We start from the raw sequence: 26,236 nt of genomic DNA, 5'->3' as shown, positions 1-26,236 counted from the left end.
ATTGTCTGATGAAGAAGAAAGTGAGTTCCAATTTCCGGACGAAAGAATAAATCTGATGCCAATTTCAACTGAATTGCATGTAAAGGAATGTACGTTAAATGTGTTAATAAAATGTGAGGCTGGATGAACACAGCAGGCCAAGCAGCATCTCAGGAGCACAAAAGCTGACGTTTCGGGCCTAGACCCTTCATCAGAGAGCTCTCTGATGAAGGGTCTAGGCCCGAAACGTCAGCTTTTGTGCTCCTGAGATGCTGCTTGGCCTGCTGTGTTCATCCAGCCTCACATTTTATTATCTTGGAATCTCCAGCATCTGCAGTTCCCATTATCTCTGATATGTTAAATGTGTTGTTGCCTGTCCATTGCTTTGTATGGAGAATTGAATTGATCATTGAATCCTTTTAGATCTTTAGAGATGAAGGAACCCAAATGCTTTAATGAAATGGAAATTTAAGCTGTCATTTAGACTGATGACTTTAAAATGTTGTCAGGGATATTAAATCATGATCTTAAGTTCCACACAGCTATCTGAACCATGAGCCAGAAGTGTTTTCTTTTAAATAACATACAATAAAAGTCATGCAAATAAGCCAATAAAGATGAATTGTATAGAATTGTTCAGTGTTGTTATGTCTTGCCCTGAACAGACCAAAATTTAGACCTTCCAAACTTTGCAAAATAAAAATGCTGCCTCTGATGCCTGAAAGAACCAGAGCTGGGAGTGTCTCTCACCATGCCCCCAGGGTAAGGAGTTTGGTAGTTACACCATTCCTGAACAAGAATATTTGTTTCTATTATTCTTGGTTATATGACAGAGTCCTGGATAAAAACCTTGAAGGAGGGGTTTCCTGGGTGTGTGGCAGATGTTGAAACAGAACTTTCCTGTTTGTTTTTCTGCAAGTTTCCGGTCTAGGAAATCTGTAAGATCGGTCAAGCGGTAGGCGCACAAAGCTCACGGTTGGAAGGAACTAAAGCGTTGTATGAGACTGGTCTGGGGAGAAGCAGATGCAATTGCTCCTTTACCAAATGCGCCTTTGCTGTTTCTGGCGCTCAGTCGCAAGACGTGCTAGCAGCCCTTGTCTCGCCTCTTCTTACTGATTGTCTTTCAGAAAACAAAAGGCTACTAATACAAAAACAAAAAGACTTGAAAAAGAATGCAGGCCATACAACCACCTTTTAGAATTGATCAGCTTACTCCTTGAACACAGCGTGGGCGAGTACTTCTCACTTGTGCAAACCCACCTGTTCTTGGAGATTAAAATTGCACTACAATTTAGGAATATAGTAAGGAAGGAAATTGAAGAGTGGGAAAACGATGAAAAGCGGGAAATGAGCGGTGGGAAACGGACTAGAAATGAAGAACTATGAAAGGAAAACAAAATAAAACGTCGTAACGAGTACTTCATCCAATTGATTCTGTAAGTTTTGGTGTTCAATATTCCGCTGATTATGTAAAGGAAATGCTGCCTTTTAAAGCAATCTGCAGGGGGCAGCCGTTCCTAACACACTGCAACCTAAATTATTGAGAAGGCGAGGGAGTTGTGACCGCCTTTTGTCTCAAGTGTCGAAGTAATACAGTTGATCTCAGGCCGTCCGCTGTTCTATTTCACTGGTGTTTGTCTGTAATCTGAGCAGTACGGCTTCACTGCACAGGATCTGAAGCCGGTTTATCTTCTGTCTCGGGCAGCCATGGTTTCTTTCATAGTGGCTGCTGCCATACTAGTTGCTCTTTATATTATCATTTACTACAATTTTCTGAAAGGGATTCCGTGTAGGAGCGACACTTCGCTGCGAGGGAAAACGGTGATAGTCACAGGTACGTTTCAGATCGGCTCGGAATTAATGAAATGTGATGCTTTTCGGCCTTGGGAAATGCATGTAAACCTTACAGTTGTAATAATTTCCAACACCTTAGGTTGAAGTTGTTGAAAGTTCGAATGTAATGCGAATACAAATGGCACACGCCACCCGAATGGAAAAAGTTGTTTGTTTTTTTTAAAATTTTGCAGTTTAACACTTTCGAACTGCTGTTCATGTTGCATTAAGTGTGAATATGAATTGAATTTGTCTATCAGGTGCAAACACGGGAATCGGCAAAGAGACGGCGCTGGACATGGCCCGCCGGGGAGCCCGAGTGATCCTGGCTTGCCGGAACAGGGAGCGTGCTGAAGCAGCGGTCTTCGACATCAGAACGGTGATCACTATCTCTGCGCATTCTCTGCAGTACAACATTTTTAGCTAAACCTTCCCGAGACGGACCTCAAGTCGGCACATAGACTCTAAGACGCCAAAAGCCATTCCCTGTCTCTGCTGTAATTGGTCTACTCCACCCCCACAGTTCCCCTTGTCTTCCCGGTTTGCTCCTTGTAGGAAAAATAGCAGCCAGTTTCGCCAAGCCGAGTCCATGGGTAGCAAATGGCATTTTTTTTTGGTGTTGATGAATATCAGCCACAGAATAGTGTACAGGAGCCTCAATTTAATGTCTGATTGAAAACTTTAGCAATGTAGCACTCCCTTAGTAATGCACTGGAATCGCAGGTTTAGAATATTGGCTCAAGGCCCTGCAATAGGACTTCAAGCCAGAATATTCTTGGGTAATCTGAAATTGAGGATGGGTAAAAAATGTGGCTGTAAGAGCTGCTCCCTTTTTTTGCAGGTATTTTCATTGTTGGAGCTGATTTCCTCAAATCTTAGGACCCCCAGTTACTGCTAGAAAAGCAGTTGTGTTGCTTCTGGTCTTTTTGGAGGAAAAAATATCAAAACTCTGACACTTTAAAAAGAGGAAAGAGAGACAAAGGTAGTGACCATGTGAGAAATAAAACAAACAGCAGTAAACCTGCACAGTTGTCTGACCAAGTAGTAACCTGCACAGTGATAATGGGAACTGCAGATGCTGGAGAATCCTAGATAACAAAGTGTGGAGCTGGATGAACACAGCAGGCCAAGCAGCATCTCAGGAGCACAAAAGCTGACGTTTCGGGCCTAGACCCTTCATCAGAGAGATCATCATCTGAGGAAGGGTCTAGGCCCAAAACGTCAGCTTTTGTGCTCCTGAGATGCTGCTGAGCCTGCTGTGTTCATCCAGCCTCACATTTTATTATCTTAGTAACCTGCACTGCTGCCTCTGTAGTTTAATTCCAAGTATCTCTGGGCATCAGAGTTCATTCTAAGAAAAATTAACAAACAGCACAGTTGACGGCTGACATTGGAGAAACTTGTGCTGGGAGCTTCAAAAAATGAGATAACAAGAGTCGAGAGCCAGTATGTTCCTGTTAGGGTGAAGAACAAGGCTGATAGGTTTAGGAACTGCTGGATGAGGAGGGAAATTGAAGTTGTGGTCAAGAATAAGAAGGAAGCATATGTCAAGTTTAACCTTTTTTTTCTTGTAAATCTGCAATACCAGATGGAGTGAGTTCTTTTTTGAAAAGTAACAAAGAGGATTGATGAGAGCACAGAGGTGGGCGCCATCTATATGGACTTGAGTAAAGCATTTGACAAGGCTCCACATGGTCGACTGGTTAGCAAGGTTAGATCACATGGAATCCAAAGAGAACTGGCCATTTGGATACAGAGCTGGTTTGAGGTAGAAGACAGAAGGTTATTTTTCAGACTGGACTCCTACCCCTGTTCACTTCCCCATTCAAAAACTGGCAAATTATGCCTGGGCATGTATGGATGGCTCATGAGTCATTGACCAGGCATTCCCACTTCACTGGACTTTGAACATCAGATTTTTTTTGATTCAATAATATCTCTTTTGCCCATCTGAATGCTCACTGCTTTTGACACCTGCAAGTTCGATTGGTTGGAATTTTAAGGATGCAGATAATTGGTACAAGTCTCATAGAAAAAACCCATGAGACTTGTATAGATCATTTAATGTGATGAATTGAATAAGCTTCAAGTCCCAGATTGTCCACACATTACCTCAGCTGCCATCTCTTCCTCTGCTGCCCCTCTCCGTTCCTACTACTCTCCCCACCCAAAATTACTTCAGTTGTTCCTCATTATGTTCACCCTGTCAAACCTCCAACTCTCACCTCTTCACCTCTGTCGTCTCACCAGGCATCCTTTTTGAATATTTAGTTGCCTGTCCTTGCCATACTGTTTGCTGACACTATAAACATTCAGTTATGACCTTCCTCAGATACGATGTTGCAACAATCACTCCCTCAAAAAAAACACCCACAATCCTTCTACTCCCAGTCTTGTTCTCTGCGTTTTATGCGATCTCGGATTTGCCTGGTGTGGAACTTTTTTTATTTGCTGTACCAAGCTTGTCGCAGAGAGCACATAGCAAATTATCCAATATTTACATATAGAACTAGAGCATCACTGAAAAAAAAACATTTTTGTTGAGAGGTATTCGTTTTTCAGAGGGACCACTCTCTCCGTGACTTCCTTGTCCGCTCCACACTCCTCACCACTCCCGGCACTTTTCTATGCAACCGCAGGAAGTGCTACATCTGCCCCTGCACCACCTCCCTCACCCCGATCCCAGGCCCAAAGAAGACCTACCACATCAAACAGATGTTCACCTGCACATCTGTTAATGTGGTATACTGTATCCGCTGTTCCCGTTGTGGCCTCCCCTACATCAGGGAAACCAAACGGAGGCGTGGGGGCCGCATTGTGGAATACCTACAATTGGTTCGCAATAAACAACTGCACCTCCTAGTCGCGAACCATTTCAACTCCCCCTCCCACTCCTTGGACAACATGTCCATGCTGGGCCTCCTGCAGTGCCACTGCGATGCCACCCAAAGGTTGCAGGAACAGCATCTCATATTTCGCTTGGGCACCCTGCAGCCCAATGGTATCAATGTGGACTTCACAAGCTTCAAAATCTCCCCTCCCCTGACCGCATCCCAAAACCAGCCCAGTTCGTACCCTTCTCCCTAACCTGTCCTCCCACCTATCCCCGCCTCCCACCTCAAGCCCCATCCCCATTTCCTATCTACTAGCCTCATCCTGACCCCTTGACGTGTCTGTCATTCCGAGACCGACCTATTCCCTCCCTAAATCACCTTTACTGGCTCCAACCCCGCCTCCTTGACCGGTCTGTCTCCTCTCCACCTATCTTCTCCTTTATCCATCTTCTAACCACATCCCCCTTTCTCCTTATTTATTTCAAAATCCCCTTCCCCTCCACCATTTCTGAAGAGGGGTCTTGACCCAAAATGTCAGCTTTCCTGCTTCTCTGATGCTAATTGGTCTGCTGTGTTCATTCAGCTCTACACCTGGTTATCTCAAATTTTTGTTGAAAAGACTTTCACTTTGCTGTCATCAGGACTTTTGCATGAACACGACGTAAAGGAGAACAACATTTTATACCTTGCTTTCTTAAATATATAAAATATTGCTTCCCTTTACAAAGGAATTTTTGCAATTTCCTGATCAGTGCAAGATGCAATCTTCCACAAAATGCCTTTTCTTACTAATTATCGAAGGACTGTACTGAAAAGTGAGACCTAACTTTTGCTCTGCTATGTTGACAGCTGACTTTGTTGTCTGGTTGCTGTCTAATGTACTTTTAAGTAAGAGCATTTGAGAAAAAGTGATATTTGTCAATACTAGGAAAGTTGCTCACTGTGGCTCCCTTGACTAAATTGTTAAAGCTGACTGCAACTAAGCCATACTAACCATATGTACCAAAGTCTATAGCAGGATGGAAATACGTGTGCTCTAACTGGTCTGATAGTGTAGGGTAGGGAGGGGAAAACCAGTATATGTTTCCATGTGTGGTTCCTTCCAGTGACTGCTGGGGGAAAAAAAACACCTCCTTCATTGTCATGAAGGCAGGACTGGATGTGGCTTGCAAGTTTGACTCATATGGTTTCTTTCCCATTGTGCCCCTACGTGGTGAATGGCTTCTTGGATAAGGTGCTGGAGAATTGCATCCCCTTCCCCTGGAAAGCTGCTCACCACACAGTATCCAAACTCTGAGTGATCACTTTCAAAAGAGGAAGGAAAACTACTTTGAAAGTACAAGAAATGAACAAAAAGTGCTGTGAATTAATTATGTTTCAGCTTTGGGCTGAAGAATACAAAAATCAGCGGGTGCTTCAGTTTCTTGGTGTAGTACTTTAAGTGCAAAGGACAGGATTATAATTGCCTGTGATAGGTGTCAAAAAGATTTTTGAGAGCTTCTCTCCTCAAGGCCTAGACTTTGATTTTAATGACTTTTTTCAAGTTCAGTAAGTAAATTATTAGGAGATGCAATTGCATAGTATTTTCTGCATTTTTGTTGACATAAGGGATATTTGGACTTGCATAAAGAATTAGAGTGATTCATCAATAACCTTAGTAATAATTAACTCTCAATTAAAACTAAAGTCAGAACACACCATGGAAGTATTAATTTTCTAGGTACCATCATTTTTCAATTGGTATAAGACAACAGGCTTCTAACACACAGCCTTAAACTAGGGATTGCACTGTGAGGAATTCATTACCTTGAGATTAAAAGCTTTCCACAACCCAAGTAAGATTCTTTCATTTCAGAGATAATGGGAACTGTAGATGCTGGAGAATCTGAGATAACAAGGTGTAGCGCTGGATGAACACAGCAGGCCAAGCAGCATCAGAGGAGCAGGAAAGCTGACGTTTCGTGTCTGGACCCTTCTTCAGGAATGAGGGAGGGGAAGGGGGCTCTGAAATAAATAGGGAGGGGGGGCGCAGATTGAAGATTGATAAAGGAGAAGATAGGTGGAGAGGAGACAAACAGGTCAAAGAGGCGGGGATGGAGCCAGTAAAGGTGAATGTAGGTGGGGAGTTAGGGAGGGGATCGGTCAGTGCAGGGTTAAAACTGTTCACTTCCCCTTTGCAGTCCTCCTCAGCCCCTCTGGTAGCCTCTTTCTCTCACTGCAACCCTGTTGCAGGTCTTCACCCCTCCCCTAGCACCGGCTTTCCCCAAGTAGATTCCCTCCATGCCAGGTTCGGCTAGCTGAATTCCCATTCTTGGTTAGTGGTGGCTCCTGGACCCTGCCTACAATAGTGGCCTTGGCTAAAGGCGGCCCTAGTGACCTTGTCATTGCTATGTGCCCTGCTTGCTGCACCTCCACTAACAGGTAACTTCTCTGCGTTTGGTGCAGCAGGCGTGCAAAAGAACTGGCTTGTGTTTGGAGGAGCAACTATTCATAATTTCTTTTTGTTCTCTTTATGGGGATGTATTTTCCAGGGTGTTTTGGGGACATTTGGAGATACATCCGCCTGCTGCCCCTCCCTACCCCATGAATTCTGACTGTTGGGCTCTGATATCTTCTTCCATTACAGAGACTGCCTACATGTGCACCCCTCTACTTGTGAAGAAGGAACTGTGGTGGGCAGTAATATTGTGCCCAGGGAATAGTAGTCTGGCGCTCTCACCACTGTCAGGAAAGGAGAACGTGAAAAGAAAACAAAAATAACAGAGAAAGGAGCACACTATACATGGAATATGTTTTATTTAAAAGTGTTCCATTTGCTCCCTATCCATCCATGTTTTAAGTCCACTATTAGGAATGTGAGCTAGCAACTTATAATGTGGTGTCTTGGTAGCTGTAATTAACATTCAAGGATTTGATGAAATGTTTTTCTTTAGTACTGTACACTAGAGATTATAAGATGCTTTAACAAAGATTTCTGTCGTCCACAGAAGAGTGGTAACAACCAAGTGACCTTTATGCAGCTGGATCTTGCGAGTCTTAAATCAGTGAGGGCTTTTGCAGAGACCTTCCTGAAGTCCGAGCCCCAGCTGCACGTGCTTATCAATAATGCAGGCAAGAACTTCTGAACATTTTGTTCGGACTAATGGTTAACCTTGAGCATACACCAGTTGTTGAAACAGTAACAACATGTGAACATAAAAACCGCTCATCTGAGCTTTATTGATCCTCTGCACTGATAAATATGACTAAAAGCTTTTTCGTAAACTTTTCATAAGATGCATTTGAATTGACTGTAAATTGGTACACTATTCTGTAATAATAGCTGTTGAGCAGTTCGGATCTCTGCTTAATCCTTTTTACTCATAGTTGGTGCAAAAGAAAACTCATTATGGGACAATACTGAATTTTAACTGTGAAACATTTAAGATACTGAACAGGTTACTCTTATACCACTAAGTTACGACAGTAAACTACTGCAGGTTGTAGCATACCTGTCTAGCACCTCTGACAGATTGAAAACCACCACCCTGGCAAATCATTTAGTTTGGGATGAAAGCATGAACTCAAATTTGTTATAAAACAGCAGGTTTTACAAAAAGAAAGTAAACAGTAAAATTATAATCCGTAAAGTTATGCAATATTTTGAACACTTTTCAGAGGACGTATTTCAAGATCCTTTGTGTCTTTTGATAATTTTACTATGACACACTTCAGCTTCCATGAAATTCCACCACTTCTTGGTTGATTTAGAAATGTGTCCTAACCCAGCAATTTATAACAAATTGTCACATTTGTCTTAAGCCACCAACTTCATTAAATATTGGTTCAAACCATGTTTATATCTCCAACTCATTTAATTCTTTGATGAATCATTATCTTAGTAGAGTTGAAGATAGTTGGCTGACTTGTGTTTCAGAGCATTCTTTAGCTCCACAAAGCTCATGCTACATTGTAAATAATAGGACAAAAAGAATTTTCATTGGCCACTGTTCATAGTTAGTCTTATGTTCTCTGACGTGACTAGTCATCAGAGAAACAAATTAACAGTTCCAGGAGTACAATTCTAACCGTCATTGTTCAGAGATTTACTGGAGTCTCAGACCAAACAATAAGAAGTACTGGTTTAACAATCTCACTGTTTGAAGAAGAACAAAGTAGTAATCTCTTCTGCAAAATAATGAGGAGAACCATTTACAACCATTCAAGTAGGACAAGAAGCTGATGGCTAGTTCTTGGCTTATTACTGAGGCAAATTTTGTGTGAGGGTTGTGTTATTTCCTGTTTTGCTCAGTCAGCATGCATTGGCTCGACTTTGATAAGAATTTGCTTTTTTCATTTGTTCCTGTTCAACATATTTTGGATATATGTCTGTTCCTTGATGACAAGAGACAAAAAGGATAATGTAATTCACTGAAAGGGAGCCTCATGAAGCCTGAGCTTAGTGATACAGTCTTATTCAGAGTCCAGTACGAAGAGGACTCAATATATGCTCTGCCAAATCAGTGTGTTCACAAGTGTGTGATTAAGAAAGGGTATGAAGGGCCATGCAGCAAGTTTGGTAGGAGGTTTTTTAAAGGATAGACCTATAGGGAGGATTTTCTTCAGACATATTACGTTTAAGTAGCTCTCTGTAACAGGCCTATCAATACCTGAATAATTATGTATAGCATTAGGGGCAGCGCATATGTTTCAGGTTTCACTTTAAAAAAAACGCAAACGGTATGTGCTCCAAATGGGGAGAACCTATCACCAAACCCAAAGTGAGGAGTTATAATTGTCAGGAAAGTTTGATCAGGCTGGAGAAAGGTTATTCTCTTCATTCTGGGAAAGGTTAAGGGGATGATCTGGCAAATATCTTCAAATTATACAGGTGTTTGGTAGAGTAGATGCAGAAAAGATACTTGCATTTGTGTGATTTGGCATCAAAACTAAGTTTCAGGTGTATTATATCTCCTTAAGTTTTCTGTCCAAAGGATACTCTCTGATCCATGGTAATGGGTAGACTCCAAGTCTACCTCAGCTGGAACAGAAATGGGACCTTAGCCTTTTGTCATTAATCTGATCCATATGCTGACCGAATACCCAAATGAACTGGCCAGTCTCCCAATAATATTGTGTAGCCAATACAAATCCAGATTATGTTTTCAGCAGCATGTCTCTTTTACCCAGAGAGTGCTTAGAATGGGATACTTACTACCATGTGGAGCTGTCAAACTAAATAGCACAAATGCATTTTAAGGAAAAAAAATAAATAAACAGATGAATAAATATGTCCCTCTGAGACAGGCAAGAAGGGGTAAGATAAAGGAACCTTGGATGACGAGAGCGGTGGAGCTTCTTGTGAAAAGGAATAAGGTAGCATACATAAGGTGGAGGAAGCTAGGGTCAAGTTCAGCTAGAGAGGATTACACGCAGGCAAGGAAGGAGCTCAAAAATGGTCTGAGGAGAGCCAGGAGGGGGCACGAGAAAGGCTTGGCAGAACGAATTAGGGAAAACACACAGGCATTTTACACTTACGTGAGGAATAAGAGAAGGGTCAAAGAAAGAGTAGGGCCGATCAGGGATAGCATAGGGAACTTGTGTGTGGAGTCTGAGGAGGTAGGGGAAGCCCTAAATGAGTTTTTTGCTTCTGTCTTTACAAAAGAAACAAACTTTGTAGTGAATGGAACCTTTGAAGAGTAGGTGTGCATGCTGGAATGGATAGAGATAGAGGAAGCTGACGTGCTGAAAATTTCGTCAAACATTAAGATTGACAAGTCGCCAGGCCCGGACCAGATTTGTCCTCAGCTGCTTTGGGAAGCGAGAAATGCAATTGCTTCGCCACTTGCGAGGATCTTTGCATCCTCGCTCTCCACTGGAGTCGTACCTGAGGACTGGGGAGAGGCAAATGTAATTCCTCTCCAAGAAAGGAAATAGAGAAATCCCGGCAATACAGACCAGTAAGTCTCACGTCTGTCGTCTGCAAGGTGTTAGAAAGGATTCTGAGGGATAGGATTTATGACCATCTGGAAGAGCATGGCTTGACCAAATGCAGTCAACACGGCTTTGTGAGGGGCAGGTCATGCCTCACAAACCTTATCGAGTTCTTTGAGGATGTGACTAGAAAAGTTGATGAGGGTCGAGCTGTGGATGTGGTGTATTTGGACTTCAGTAAGGCATTTGATAAGGTTCCCCATGGTAGGCTCATTCAGAAGGTCAGGAGGAATGGGATACAGGGGAACTTAGCTGTCTGGATACAGAATTAGCTGGCCAACAGAAGGCAGCGAGTGGTAGTAGAAGGAAAATATTCTGCCTGGAAGTCAGTGGTGAGTGGTGTTCCACAGGGCTCTGTCCTTGGGCCTCTACTGTTTGTAATTTTTATTAATGACTTGGATGAGGGGAATTGAAGGATGGGTCAGCAAGTTTGCAGACGACAGAAAGGTTGGAGGTGTCGTTGACAGTATAGAGGGCTGTTGTAGGCTGCAGCGGGACATTGACAGGATGCAGAGATGGGCTGAGAGGTGGCAGATGGAGTTCAACCTGGATAAATGCGAGGTGATGCATTTGGAAGGTCGAATTTGAAAGCTGAGTACAGGATTAAGGATAGGATTCTTGGCAGTGTGGAGGAACAGAGGGATCTTGCTGTGCAGATACATAGATCCCTTAAAATGGCCACCAAGTGGACAGGGTTGTTAAGAAAGCATATGGTGTTTTGGCTTTCATTAACAGGGGGATTGAGTTTAAGAGTCATTAGATCTTGTTGCAGCTGTATAAAACTTTGGTTAGACCGCACTTGGAATACTGCGTCCAGTTCTGGTCGCCCTATTGTAGGAAAGATGTGGATGCTTTGGAGAGGGTTCAGAGGAGGTTTACCAGGATGCTGCCTGGACTGGAGGGCTTATCTTATGAAGAGAGGTTGACTGAGCTCGGACTTTTTTCATCGGAGAAAAGGAGGAGGAGAGGGGACCTAATTGAGGTATACAAAATAATGAGAGGCATAGATAGGGTTGATAGCCAGAGACTATTTCCCAGGGCAGAAAAGGCTAACATGAGGGGTCATAGTTTTAAGCTGGTTGGAGGAAAGTATAGAGGGAATGTCAGAGGCGGGTTCTTTACACAGAGAGTTGTGAGAGCATGGAATGCGTTGCCAGCAGCAGTTGTGGAAGCAAGGTCATTGGGGTCATTTAAGAGACTGCTGGACGTGCATATGGTCTCAGAAATTTGAGGGTGCATACATGAGTCAGCACAACATCATGGGCTGAAGGGCCTGTTCTGTGCTGTACTGTTCTATGTTCTATATGACACTCCTAGAAATAAAAATATATACTGATGGCATTCGATGAAGGGGGTGGGAGGAGAGTTTATCTTAAGGGCAGCATATTGACCAGTTGAATCAAATGGCCTGTTTATGTGCTACACACTATATGTAATTCTACGAAAGATAGTTGCAACTCAAATGAAAATATAACATACAGTATTTCTTAATTTGTAAAGGGATAAATTAATCACTGCATGTTTTTTAGCATTTATTTGCACTATAATGGGTGATTTTTCTTTGAAAGGTACCATTTTAAAAACTATTAACAGATTAGGGAAATTTAATATCAATTTCTGTCCTTTGTTTAAAACAAAATTAAATGACCAGTATCAGCGCACCATTTGTATGTCCTTTTCACATCAGGCAATAAGCAGGACTTTAGAGCTATTAATTACTTATTGAATCATAGAAGAATACAGTAGGCAAGTTTCTCCCACGAGTAGCTGTAAACAACCCAGTCACAAGTGACGGAAAGATCTGTTTTTATAATAGTCATTTGAGGTCATGTTCACTCTGGGCACAGTGTTGCCAAGTGACTTGCATTCACTGGAACAGGCAGCAGAACCTTGGGTTAACCTCTAAAGCAAAGTACTGTATGCTGCTGGGCCTGCTGTGTTCATCCAGCTTCACACTTTATTATCTTGGATTCTCCAGCATCTGCAGTTCCCATTATTACTGTAGATGTTGGACATCTGAAATAGGATCAGAAAGTGATGGAAAAATTCAGCAGGTTTGGCAGCATCTGCGGAGAGAGAAACAAAGTTAACATTTTGAGTCTGAAATGACTCCAGAACTGAAGGGTACTAGAAAATGATGGGGGTTTTGCTGTTGACAGAGTGAGGAGGAGTAAGTGAAACAGGTGATGAGGTTGCTTACAGCAAAAGACAAAAGAATGCTAATGGTATTGCTAAGGCAATGTTTGGGTTAACCTGCAGACCGAAAGAGAGCATTCTCTGTCAATGTAGCATTCCTTCAAATAAGAAATGTGATGCTACATCTTATTCATTCTGGACTAGCCTGCTTGGACATCTGAAGTTAAAAGAGGTTTTTAAAAAACATTGGTGCAATGTCTGATATGTAAGTGCCGATTAAATGTTAGTAGTTGGTGGCACTGTCAGCTTCATGTGGACTTCAGACAAAAATTTTGGCTGACACTACAGTGCAGTAGAATTAGACCGTTGCATTGTCAATGGTATCATCTTTTGACTGAGATGTTAAACCAGTGCCTTGTCTGATTTCTGAGAGGGTTATAAAGATTGGAGTGCATTGTTTCAAAGAAGATCAGTGGCATTACTCCAGTGTCCTGCACCATATTTATCCCTCATCCAACATCATGAAAACAATTACTTCGCATAATTACATTGTGTTTGTAGGAGTTTGCTGTCCAGAATTTAGCTGTTGCTTTTCCTACATCACAAGAGCAACCATACTTGTAGAGTATTTTGTTGGCTATGGAGTACTTTGTGATGTCTGGTGATCTCGGAAAAACTCTATAAAAATGTAAGGTTCTTTATAGAACAGGGTTAAACTAGGGATTGCACTGTACGGAATTCATTACCTTAAGATTAAAAGCTTTCCCCAACCCAAGTAAAATTCTTTTGTCAGGTTTAAAACTGTTCGCTCTCAAATAATGAAAGTTGGGCAGTTTTACTTCTCCTTTTGATTCCTTAAGAGTACCATCAAAATATCTGGTCAGATTATGGCATTAGAACAATTGATAGGATAAATTGTCAATTCACTACTGGTTGGTTTTAGCAAAGCTGAGGCCAGTTTTGAATAGGGTTGACACTGATGGGAAAGGATTGCATTGATCTAAATAGGTTCGTAACATTGGTTTGGAAAATTGGAGTGGGAGTACAGAGGTAACAAGCTTGATGTTTTTAAGTTTGTTGAAGTTTTTATCTAATAACGTAAAATTTGGCATCTGGACATTCAAGTTTATTAATGACAAAACTAAGGTTTTTATCATAATTGTGGAGACGTTTTTTTCATAGCAGTGAGGCTAGGTTTATGTAGAAATTTTAAAACCAACCATAATCTCAAAGAGAACAACAATTTATATTTCATGAGTAAGGGATGCTAATTGGTTGAGACATTGGCTTAAAAAAGTCATCAGAGAACGGCTGTCCACATGCTTTTGTTTAATTGACAATATGTGGCCCTTTTTTCTGTCTGACAAGTACAGAATCGTATATGAATATAAATATGTATATATAGCTTCTAGCAAGAACCGGTGAGCATCATGTGAAGCCCAACTTAAATTAGATGTAAGTGCAATTAATCGCACACTTTGATTGTTGAGTCAGTGCTATCCAAATGCGAATCACATCTAACGTTAGAACCTATGCTCTGAATTCTAGCAGCACTAGCTACTTGATTACTGTCAATACGGTGTTGAGAACAGCTGAAGGTTTGTGATATTTGAGACAATTCAGTCACTGGAATGTATGGCCTGGCATCATAACTGCACTGAAATTCACATCGCACATCTGCTATCTGCCCAGACATGTCCTGTACAAGCAAAGCAAGACACATACAATCTGGCCAATTACCCTCCCATCAGTTTACTCTCAATCATCTGTAAAGTGATGGAAGACGTCATCAACAGTGCTATCAAGCAGAACTTGCTTCATAATAATCTGATCATGAATGCTCAGTTTTACTTCCACCAGGCTTCCCGACCTCATTGCTGAGTGGTGCAAATATGTATAGAAGAACTAAACTCTAGAAGTGAAGTGAGAATGACTGCCCTTGACATTGAGATTGCATTTGACTAAATGCAGCACCAGGGAGCCCGAGCAGAACTATGGTCAATTAACACCAGAAGGAAAACTCTTTGTTGGTTGGAATTATATAAGAACTAAGAATTTGGTCATTAGAGGTTAGTCATCTCAACTTCAGTACCTCCCTGCAGGAGTTCCTCAGGATTGTGTCCCAGGCCCAACCATCTTCATCTGTTTCATTAATGACCTTTCTTCCACCATAAGGTCAGAAGAGGGCATGTTACTGATGGCTGAACAATATTCAGCACCATTTACAACTCCTCAGATACTGAAGCAATCTACATCCAAACGCAGAAAGACCTGGACAGATGGCAAGTAACATTGATGCCACACGAGCCAACCAATGACCATCTCCAATTAGAATCTAATTGTCACCCCTTGAAATTCAATGGCATTACCATCAATGACTACCCCCCCAATCAACATCCTGAGTGTTGCCATTGACTAGAAACTGAATTGGATGAGCCATGTAAATATGATGGTTAGAAGAGCAGGTTAAAGACGAGGAATCCGGCATCAAGTAACTTGCCTCTCATCTCCACAAAACCCATGGATCATCTTTAAGCAGTAGTCAGGAATGTGATGAGAGTGCTTCACACATGCCTGGATGAGCGCAGCTCTGACAATTCTCAAGATGTATCGTACTGTCGAGGAAAGGTCAGCACATTAGCACCACGTCTACAAACATTCACCACCAATGCACAGTAGCAGCAATGTGTACTAACAAGATTCCCTTTCACCAAGGAATTAACTAAGACTCTTTAGACAGTATCTTTGAAATCCACAGCCATGACCATTTAGAAGGTCATGGACTAGCAGATATTTTGGAATGCCACAGTTTCCCCTTCCAGCCACTCACCATCCTGACTTAGAAATGCATTGCTGTTCTTCCAGTACTACTGAGTCAATTTCTCGGTACTCTGTCTCTAATAGCATTGTGCACTGCAGTGGTTCAAGGAAACAGCTCACCACCATCTTCTGAAGAACAGTTAGGGATGGTAATAAACGTTGCCCCAGACAGTAAAGTTGAACGAATGAATTTTTTTTTAAAACTGTTAACTGAGTGCTGCTGCGCAGTCTCTGCCAATCAATCAGCATTCCTGCCTTATGCAGGTTTGTTGCCTTTGAACTTTGGTGTTCTTGCATCTGGCCTGATGAGAAGTTGGAAAGCTTTAACAATGTGTCCTTTTTTTTCAGCAAGTTCTGTACTTCCAAAGGACAATGTAACCAAAATCCTTTGATATTTTTCTGCTTTACTGTGTGGGAGATTACGTTCCTTACTTCCCTTGCAGCAAAAGACTCAATCTAATTTCATAAACCAGTGTTTTACTTAGTTCCATTAATATAATAAAACAAACTCTGATATGTCTTTTCATTATAAATTCCTGTTACCCTGATCATTTGAAAGCTGTCCCTGTAAATATGATTGTGACCTCCCCCACGTCAGCATATTGCAGTTATATTGCACTGATGTCTGATATCATAAGTCAAATTGCATATATACTTTCCACTATAAATCTGGATGTGGGAATTAGTAATGCAGATATAAACATAGAAACACCGAATGGCTTTAAAATCGAGACTTAGTAATGTCTGTATGCCCTGTTTAAATAATTTCCACTTTTTTACTTGAAGAGTACTCTGCCTTCACTCCCAATCCCATGAGAAAATGATTAATATATATAAAAGTAATATTTCAAAAATATATACGTGCTATTTTCAAATATTAGAACATTCTTTAAATAAGCAGACAAATAGTTGTTGGCTTGCTCGTTGAGCTGGCTGGTTATCATGCAGATGTTTTAGTCACCATGCTAGGTAACATCATCAGTGTGGCCTCCGATTGTCTGTGGCAATTGCCTGAATGTACTAAGATGAGGGAATGTTTATCATGTCACTTTGCTGCTAGCTGGTGCCTGTTGGCCAATGAAGATAACAGGGGCAATGTGACTATCCTAGCTCAAGCCAACCACAGACACAAGTCAGAAATCCTCGAGGCCTGGTTTTCAACCCGTAATGCAATCCAACAAACATATGGAATTAGACCCCATATTCAAACCTATGCAGAACAGCATCGGAAATGCCACAACCCAACTTAACAGAACGGATCATATAAATACCAAGCAAAGTAGAACAACATCACTTGGTCGGAAGCCACACTGATGACGTTACCTAGCATGGTGATGAAATGTCTGTATGACAACCAGCCAGCTACGCGAGTAAGCCAACAAACTCATCCATAACCCGAGCTACAAATCTTCGCAAGAACCTTAAGCAGGCAAATAGTGTTGCGTGTAAAAATAACATTTTTAACTTCCATTCAGAATTTGATGGGTTTATGTCCAATAATGACTTCTGGTTCCTATCTTCTCCTAAGATAATCTCATTCAAAACAAATTGAATCACAAGGTCAAACCTGATCTTTAACTGGCATGTTAATGATTACAGCTAAATACATAGCTTTTTATTAATTACTTTCTCTGCAAAGACCACGTCACGGCTCAACCATTGGAATGATACACAGTTGGAAATAGATTACAAAAATTTTGGTTAATGGAGGAGAGTTACTGGCTTCCCCTAGTTGTTTAGAAGCTAGCAACAGCTGTGCCGGAGTATAAAGGTGAATCGCTCTGTCATGTATCTACTGTATTCTCATGATGGCTGAATGATGCAATATTTTCATTGCTTGCCCAAGAGACTAACAGATCTGTGACTTCTTCACAGCATGGGTAGAGAAACAGAATTCCCTCTTTTCCACCAACAGCAACTAAAAATTTAATGACAGAGACTCCATTTAAAACATACAAAGAAATTAGGAACAGGAGTAGATCATTCAGTATCTCAGGCCCGCTCTCCATTCAGTAAGATGAGAGTTGATCTGATGGTGCCTTCAAAACTACATTTCTACCAACCTCAGATGACCTTTGATCTCTTGTAAGCTAAGGATCTATCTCCTTCTGCCTTAAAAATATTCAGTGACCCTGCCTCCATCAGTTACAGAGGAATTGAGTTCACAGACCCGCGAGAGACCCATTATTTTTGAACTGTGCCCTGCAATTCTAATCTCTCTTGCAATAATAAATATCCATTTAGCATCCACTCTGTCATGTCTCTTCATGAACTTGTACCTTGCAGTAAGATCATCTTTCATTCTTTTAAATTCCAATGGACACAGACCCAAGCTGATAACGTCATTATTCCAGGATTTAGTCAAGTGAACCTTCTGAAATGCTCCTAATTTCTTTAGAATATAGTCATAGAATCCCCACAGTGTGGTAGCAGGTCATTCGGCCCATCGAGTCCACACCAACCCTCCAAAGAATATCCCACCCAGACCCACCCCCTATTTTATCCCTGTAATCCTGCATTTGCCATAGTTAATCTACCTACCCTCCACATTTTTTGACTGTGGGAGGAAACCGACAGGGACCCAAAGAGAATATGCAATCCCACACAGACAGGACACTCTCAGGTGACTCTCTTACAGAAGGAGCCCAGAATTGAACACTAATGTTGTCTCGTCAATGTTCTGTACAGCGGTGGCAAATCATCAGTACTCTTCTGTTCCCTTTGCAGTAAACAGCAATATTTCCGTTTGCTTTCCTAATCACTTGCTTGTACCTGCACACTTTTTTTTAAACTCATGCTAGGGCACCCTTATCCTTCTGTAACTCGGAGCTCTGCAACCTTTCAATTTAAGTAGTGTGCCATGTTTCTATGCTTCCTGCAAAACTGGACAAGTTCAGAGTTTCTCACATAATCCTTCACCTGCCAAATCTTTAGTTGCAATATTCCTCCACAAATTTGTATAATAAAAAGAATGTCCTGTAACGTAGTGTGATTCAAAGGTGTGTATGAAAGACTACCATGAAAACCAAAGTTAATGAGAATCCAGAGTAGAATGGGGGATTAGATAAGAAAGGGTATTTAATGAAATCCAAAATGACTGGCACTTTGTGCAAGATGTCATATAACTGTGGCAGGTGGAGTATCGCATGTTGATCTTTATAGTGAAGCTGGAGGGTCAGTTTCCTATCTGCATAAATTATCTGAATTCAGAAACTAAAAATAATCTTGTCAAACGTACAGCTGACAGTGAGTGTAGTATGAGCAGAAGATAGCCTTGAACACTTTGAGATGGGTAACAAATGCTGGCCTAGCCAGTGATGTCCACATCCCATAAATGAATAAAGAAGTGTGGCAAAACGATTCTGATCTACTATTCCTTTGGATAAGTGAAAAGCAAGTGACATTTAATACTAACAAGTTCATATGCAAGATTACACATTGGAATTAAAATTGAGCAATGTTGATATGCTACAAAGGGGATAGGATCATCACTGGAAGACTTTAAAATAGACACGAAATGATAGTAAGCATTTCAGTACCAAGATGATGTGGAGGAATGAGTAGAGTGCAGTTATGCATAGGAGAATACAACAATGGTTATGTGAAAGGTTTGCCAATGCACTAATCAGACCTCCTTTGGAAAACCCATTTGAAACGCAATCTGGGTTGTCACTTCAAAAAAGACATGCATGTATTGGAAAGAAAACAGAAACCAAGAAGCTTGACCTAGTAAATATAGAGGAGGTGAGTTATGAAAAAAAAGGGGTGTAACCCTTACAGCATGGGAGGTGATTTAATGGGCAGTTTGACTGGGAAATATAAAATATTACATTTGATTAATATTACACTTGATGAACCTTGCCTCAATCGGTCAGGTCAGTGGAATGGAGACTGATACAAATTTAAATCAGTGAAAAATTTAAAGTGCATCTTAGAAAATATTTCTTTATTGAAACTGGTGACAAATATCTAGAGTGTCTTTCAAGAATATATAACGAGACAAATTCAAGATGATAAGCAGTTGATTTGAAATATTAATGAACTTTTTGTCTTAATCTTCACTTTTTGTTACTCCTCTATTCTTTTGTTTTATTTCCAAATTTTCCATCCTCTGATTGAATTGTTTCTGGAGCACAGTTCCAAGGACACTGGCATCTGTATAGTGCCACAGTTAAGTAGCTCCTATGTAACTATTAAAAAGGGGATCTTGTGACATAGCAGTGGGTCACAAAGATCAACAGCGCAGAAAATGACCCTTCGGCCCATTGAGTTTTGTGCTAGTCAAAAGCTACCACCTAACTATTTTTATGGTCAAAATGTCACCTCCCCACCGCCTCCGAATTGTGTCATCAAATATCCAAATAGGCTAATTGTAAATAATTTTAGAGGGACGATATGGAGGTGCTGGTGTTGGACTGGGGTGAACCAGGTCAGAAATCATATGACACCAGGTTATAGTCTAACAGATTTAGTTGAGAATTTTAGAGGGAGTTCAAGGACATGATAGCCAACCATGGTAAGCATGGATCCCAATTATGTGTTTGTGTGTATATAATAATAAATACAAAAAAAATCACACATAGCCATACACACATGCATGCACTTCCCATCAGGAACTCTGATTTTATATCTTCCCATTTTCAGTATTCAAGAACTCAGGCCTGACGTAACATCTTTGCCTTCTTTCCTGAATGAGACCAGCTGACATTAGAGGCTAAGACACATACCTGGACACCATCCTATTGCTGAATCCAAACTACTTGTTGCATTTTTCACCTGAGTCGTTGAGGAACACTGCTGACCATAAGTTTAACTACATTTAATGTAAACTGTAATTTCAACTGAAGTCTGAATTTATAAAGAAATAAAAGTCTGTGAATTTATTTGCTTTTACATTTATAAGTCTCCCAGACACATTTGAGCATTTCACAGACAATGGACTTTTGTGAAGAGACAGCAATGTCATGTGGGCAAAAATAACAGTCATGTTTCACACAGCGTCGTGCATTGAATTAATCATGTATGTTTTTTTAGGCAGTATTGATTAAGGGATGAATGTTTGCTAGAAAAGTCACGGAAGCTCCTACTTACCTTTGACTTCCATGACATTTTTGCAGTCAGCTGAACCAACATAACTTGCTGTTGGTCCATTCGTTTAATGTCTCTCCAAAGGTTGACACCTGAAATATCTGCGCTAAAACTGATTAAGGTGTTATACAATTTCTTTATCTTGTAGGTGTTGGTTCAGGTAGCAAGACAGTTGATGGATACAACACCATTTTGGGAGTAAACCACTTGGGTCACTTCCTTCTCACTCATCTTCTCTTGGATCGACTGAAGCAGAATGCACCGAGCCGGATTGTTACTGTTGCTTCTATGATGTACCGTTTTGGCAAAATAGATTTCAGTAACCTGAATCCTCCTGGTAACAGCGTCATCCAGCAGATACAGAACTACAGCTGCAGCAAGCTGTGCAACATACTTTTTATGAGAGAACTTGCCAATCATCTGGAGGGAACTAAAGTTACCTGCTACTCTGTTCATCCAGGTGAGTAAAGGATTATTTACAAATACTTTACACACACCAGTTTTCAGTCAATGGCAAATAGATTATTGAAACTAGAAAGAAGACAAATATTGTTCCAATTGATGTCAAACATTGCCTTTTTCAAGTTTAACAATTTTGAAACATCTAAATGAGGAATGTAAGGATCTGGTATCTTTCAGCCAAGTCGTCCTAAATCTTTTTGTCCAAAGCGTGCAGGAGAGTTTCCTGACACAGTATGTTGAAGGGCCGACAAGAGGAGAGGCCACACTGGATCTGGTACTTGGTAATGAACCAGGCCAGGTGTTTGATTTAGTGGTAGGTGAGCACTTTGGAGAGAGTGACCATAATTCGTTCATGTTTACTTTAGCAATGAAAAGGGATAGGAACATGCCACAGGGCAACAATTATAGATGAGGGAAAGGGCAATAATAATGCGACTAGGGAAGACTTCGGAGGCACGGAATGGGTTAGCAAAATGCAGGGAATGGGGACAATCGAAATGTGGAGCTGGTTTAAGGAACAGATATTGCATGTCCTTGATAGGTATGTTCCTGTCAGGCAGGGACGAAGCGATAAGGGAAGGGAACTGTGGTTTACTAAAGAAATTTGTATCTCTTGTTAAGCAGAAGAGGGAGGCCTATGTGACGATGAGACGAGATGGTTCTGATGAGGCGTTGGAGAGTTACAGATTAGTTAGGAAGGATGTTAAGAAGAGCAAGGAGGGGACATGAGCAGACATTAGCAGGTAGAATAAAAGAGAACCCTAAAGCTTTCTATAGGTATGTGAGGAATAAGAGGATGACTAGGGTAGGAATGGGGCCAGTCAGAGACAGAAGTGGGAAATTGTGGGTGGCCCCTGTGGAGATTGGAGAGGTGCTAAATAATTATTTCTCATCTGTTTTCACTGAGGAACAGGAGAATATTGTAGAGGAGATGACTGAGTTACGGGCTACTAGAATTGAAAGGATTAAGGTTAGTAAGGAGGAGGTGTTATCAATTCTAGAAGGTGTGAAGGTAGATAAATCCCTTGGGCCAGATGGGATTTTTCCGAGGATTGTCTTAATCTTTGAGTCCTCATTGTCTGCAGGTTTAGTACCAGAGGACTGGAGGATTGCAAATGTTGTGCCCTTGTTCAAGAAGGGCAGTAGGGATGTCCCAGGTAATTATAGACCTGTGAGCCTTACGTCTGTTGTAGGAAAAGTTTTGGAAAGGATTATAAGAGATAGGATTTATAATCATCTAGCAAGCAACAATTTGATTGGAGATAGTCAGCATGGATTCGTCAAGGGCAGGTCGTGTCTCACAAACCTCATGGAGTTTTTTGAGAAGGTGACCAAGCATGTGGATGGGGGAAGGGCAGTTGACGTGGTGCAGATGGACTTCAGTAAAGCCTTTGATAAGGTTCCACATGGTAGGCTATTGGAGAAAATACAGAGGCACGGGATTGAGGGAGATTTAGCAGTTTGGATTAGAAACTGGCTTTTTGTAAGAAGGCAACGAGTGGTGGTTGATGGAAAATATTCAGCCTGGAGTCCGGTTACTAGTGGTGTGCCTCAAGGATCTGTTTTGGGACCACTGCTGTTTGCCTGCGACCAAGTCATTTATAAAAATGACAAAGGTGGATGGGTTAGTAAGTTTGCAGATAACACTAAAGTCGGTGGAGTGGTGGAACAGTGTGGAAGAATGTTGCAGGGAGGGTTGGATAAACTACAGAATTGGGCTGAAAGGTGGCAAACGGAGTTTAATACGGATAAATGTGAGGTGATTCACTTTGGGAGGAATAATAGGAAGGCAGAATACCGGGTCAATGGAAAGATTCTTGGTAGTGTGGATGTGCAGAGGGATCTTGGTGTCCATGTACATAGATCCCTGAAAGTTGCCACCCAGGTTGATAGTGCTGTTAAGAAGGCTTACGGTGCGTTAGGTTTTATTGGTAGAGGAATTGAGTTCTGGAGCCGTGATGTCATGCTGCAACTGTACAAAACGCTAGTGCGGCCTCATTTGGAATATTGCATGCAGTTCTGGTTGCCCCATTACAGGAAGGATGTCGAAGCATTGGAGAAGGTGCAGAGGAGATTTACCAGGATGTTGCCTGGTCTGGAGCACAGGCCCTATGAAGAAAGGCTTGTGTCTGTTCTCATTGAAGAGAAGGAGGTTAAGAGGGGATTTAATAGAGACATACAAGATGATCAGAGGATTAGATAAGGTGGACAGTGAGAGTATTTTTCCGAGGATGATGACTTCAGCTTGTACAAGGGGGCATAGCTACAAATTGAGGGGTAATAGATTTAAGACAGATGTCAGAAGCAGGATCTTTACTCAGAGAGTGGTAAGGGCGTGGAACACCCTGCGTGCCAATGTAGTTAACTCAGCCACATTAGGGGCATTTAAACAGTCCTTGGATAAGCGTATGGATAATGATGGGATAGTGTTGGGGGAGGGGCTTAGATTAGTTCACAGGTCGGCACAATATCGAGGATCAAAGGGCCTGTTCTGCACTGTTCTATGTTCTAAACTCCAATGGAAACAAGACAAGGCTGTCCACCCTTTCCTCAAAAGACAACCTACTCACTCGAATATCAATTTAGTAAATCTCACCTGAAACACCTCCAAAACATTTACATCCATCCTTAAATCCGGGGACCAAAACGGTGTATAGTATTCAAGTTGTGGTTACAGTGAAGTGCTACATAATTGAAGCATAATGTCCTTCCCTCTATGTCTAGTTCCTTATATAATAAAGAAAAGCATTCCTTTACAGCCTTCTCAATTACTAGCTGTATCTGCAGTCTAAGCTTTTTATGACATACTAGAACAGGTTATCACTTATACAGTGATAAATCTGGGGATGTAAAGCCAGTCTCGGTAATGGCAACCTGGAAAACTATCATTGGTTGTTGTAAGTACCTTTCTGGGTCACTGATGTCCTCTAGGGAAGGAAATCTGCCACCCTTCTCTTTCCAATCTCAGTTCAAGAGCAATTAGGAGTGGGTAGCAAATGCTGGCCTTCACAGCACTATCAACATCCAGTGAAAGACTAAGAAAAGGAGACAATGCCTTTGGTTTTCAAAATAATGATCCTCCGGCTGATTCTGTGATGTTCCAACTGCTACTTATTTTGTGCTCAACTAATTCATCATTGACTGCAAATTATACATGGTCTTCTGACCTGTATGTTTCATTGTTGGAGTAATGTTGCATTTAGCCCTTGATGTATCACACAGGAGTACACTTTGTTTGCCATCCACTATTATTTTGCCAGTCCACAGTAACTAAAATTTTGCTTCTGGCCTCCATCACAAAATGTAGCATCTGTCTGCATTTCCAGTGGAACTCAATTTTAAGAACTTAAGTGCTGACAGAAACTATTGGGAACAACCAGATGATCTTAAATTACAGGTAGAATGGCTTTAAAAATGCCTTTCCAAGGGCAGGTCAGCCCTTGCGCTGTCAGGTGAAAGGTGATTTGAAAGAACCCATTTCAAAAATGAAGAACTCATACAAAAAAAACTCAATTTTTTTAAAATTGTTGTTTTTAATTTCCAAGTTAACAACAAAACTGTTAAGTAAAACAGACAGAAATAGTAAGAACTGCCGATGCTGGAGTCTGAGATAACAAAATGTGGAGTTGGAGGAACACAGCAGGCCAGGCAGCATCAGAGGAGAGGGAAAGTTGACATTTCAGGCCGGGACCCTTCTTCAAAAAATGAAGAAGAAGGGCCTTTCTGAAGAAGGGTCCCGACCCGAAACATCAGCTTTCCTGCTCCTCTGATGCTGCCCCTACTGTGTTCATCCAGCTCCACACTGTGCTAAAACAGACAGAACTTGTCTTTTTGCTCAAAAAGGCCAAGCAGTATCAATTTTCCAAACCAGTTGTGGTGAATGTTTCTAGGTTAAGTGAAAACTGGTCATTGTGTCAGGCAATCTCAGAAGTTTGCTTCACAACTTGTAGGAAGCTGAACGGTTAAGCAGATCTTTTCTTTTTCCTGCATTCTCATTGATTAATGAGTAAAGTAATGATCTATGATACAGTTTGTTCTCCGTTAACAATGCTTTGTGTTTCCCTTCTCACAGGTATGGTGAACACCGAAGTGTTCCGTTATATGACATTCTTGCAGAAAATATTTTTTCTTCCTTTTGCTGCCCTTTTCTTTCAAACTCCATCTGCTGGGGCTCAGACTTCCATTTACTGTGCTGTGCAAGAAGGTATTGAGAAGTTCAGCGGCAGGTACTTGGCAGACTGCAAGGTTCAGGAAGTCCTCCCTCATGCGCGTGATGATGCAGTGGCAAGAAAACTCTGGGAAATTAGTGAAAGGATGGTTGGACTCCAGAGCCAGTAACCGTGAAAGAAGTTGTCCGAAGAATGACAGCTTATGTTTAAAGGGTTGTCACCATTCTCGTTAATTTAAATGTGAAAAACCAATTATGCAGACATACAGTACAGAAGCTTTTTTTCCACTTCTTGTAGAGTCTTCCAAATTTCTGTGACAAACTAAAAAGACTGGTTAAAGGCGACTATAACTCTCAAGGCGATAACTTCTGTTTAAAAGAAACGCTTATAGACGTCCAGAGATAATAAGAACTGCAGATGCTGGGGAATCCGAGATAACAAAGTGTGGAGCTGGATGAACACAGCAGGCCAAGCAGCATCTTAGGAGCACAAAAGCTGACGTTTCGGGCCTAGACCCTTCTTCAGAGAGGGGGATGGGGAGAAGAAGGGTCTAGGCCCAAAATGTCAGCTTTCCTGCTCCTGAGATGCTGCTTGTCCTTCTTATAGATGTCCACTTCTCTTTTGTTTAAAAAGTACCATTTGCAACAAAAGACTTTCTAACAAACCAAATAGAAAAACTTACATTTTTGCTTACCTTCAACTCATTATTCAATATAGGAAGGTGGTGTTATTTCACTTTGTATTCAGTTTCTCACTAGTGTTTTACAGACGGAGATCAATAAAATTATCGCCATAAATACGTGGATGAAATGCATTTTTTGTTACTGTCCAGGATGGATCTACATTTAAAAGGTGTCATTCAGCGAAAATACTTGTTCCAGAAAACAAGCAGATGTTTTCAAAAATCTGGACTGTCTGTTTCGTTTTTTGAATGTATTGCAG

General features: G+C 41.3%; 1 protein-coding gene across 2 annotated transcripts; it reads left to right on the top strand.

Annotated features, from left to right (window-relative positions):
• The first annotated feature begins 1,045 nt into the window (after positions 1–1,045).
• On the top strand, positions 1,046–26,091 carry LOC125464594 (dehydrogenase/reductase SDR family member 13-like). Of its 2 annotated transcripts, none has more exons than XM_048557173.2 (5): positions 1,046–1,415; positions 2,073–2,191; positions 7,634–7,757; positions 20,812–21,123; positions 25,198–26,091. In XM_048557173.2, exons 2-5 carry the CDS (start codon positions 2,111–2,113, stop codon positions 25,461–25,463), a joined length of 783 nt encoding a protein of 260 aa, XP_048413130.1. In that variant the 5' UTR covers positions 1,046–1,415; positions 2,073–2,110; the 3' UTR covers positions 25,464–26,091. The 2 variants fall into 2 exon arrangements, with proteins under 2 accessions (XP_048413130.1, XP_048413129.1); XM_048557172.2 differs by lacking the exon at positions 1,046–1,415 and adding an exon at positions 1,494–1,813.
• The last annotated feature ends 145 nt before the right edge of the window (positions 26,092–26,236 follow it).

Source organism: Stegostoma tigrinum, chromosome 27, assembly GCF_030684315.1.
Source record: "Stegostoma tigrinum isolate sSteTig4 chromosome 27, sSteTig4.hap1, whole genome shotgun sequence".
Taxonomy (NCBI): domain Eukaryota; kingdom Metazoa; phylum Chordata; class Chondrichthyes; order Orectolobiformes; family Stegostomatidae; genus Stegostoma; species Stegostoma tigrinum.
The sequence above is the reverse complement of the archived record's forward strand: the minus strand, read 5'-3'. Positions and strand labels throughout refer to the sequence as shown.

Coding starts and splice junctions, on each gene's coding strand:
- LOC125464594 (XM_048557172.2), top strand. CDS start 1,687: ATGGTTTCTTTCATAGTGGCTGCTGCCATACTAGTTGCTCTTTATATT. Junction 1,814..2,072: donor GAAAACGGTGATAGTCACAG/GTACGTTTCAGA, acceptor TTTGTCTATCAG/GTGCAAACACGGGAATCGGC. Junction 7,758..20,811: donor CGTGCTTATCAATAATGCAG/GCAAGAACTTCT, acceptor TTTATCTTGTAG/GTGTTGGTTCAGGTAGCAAG.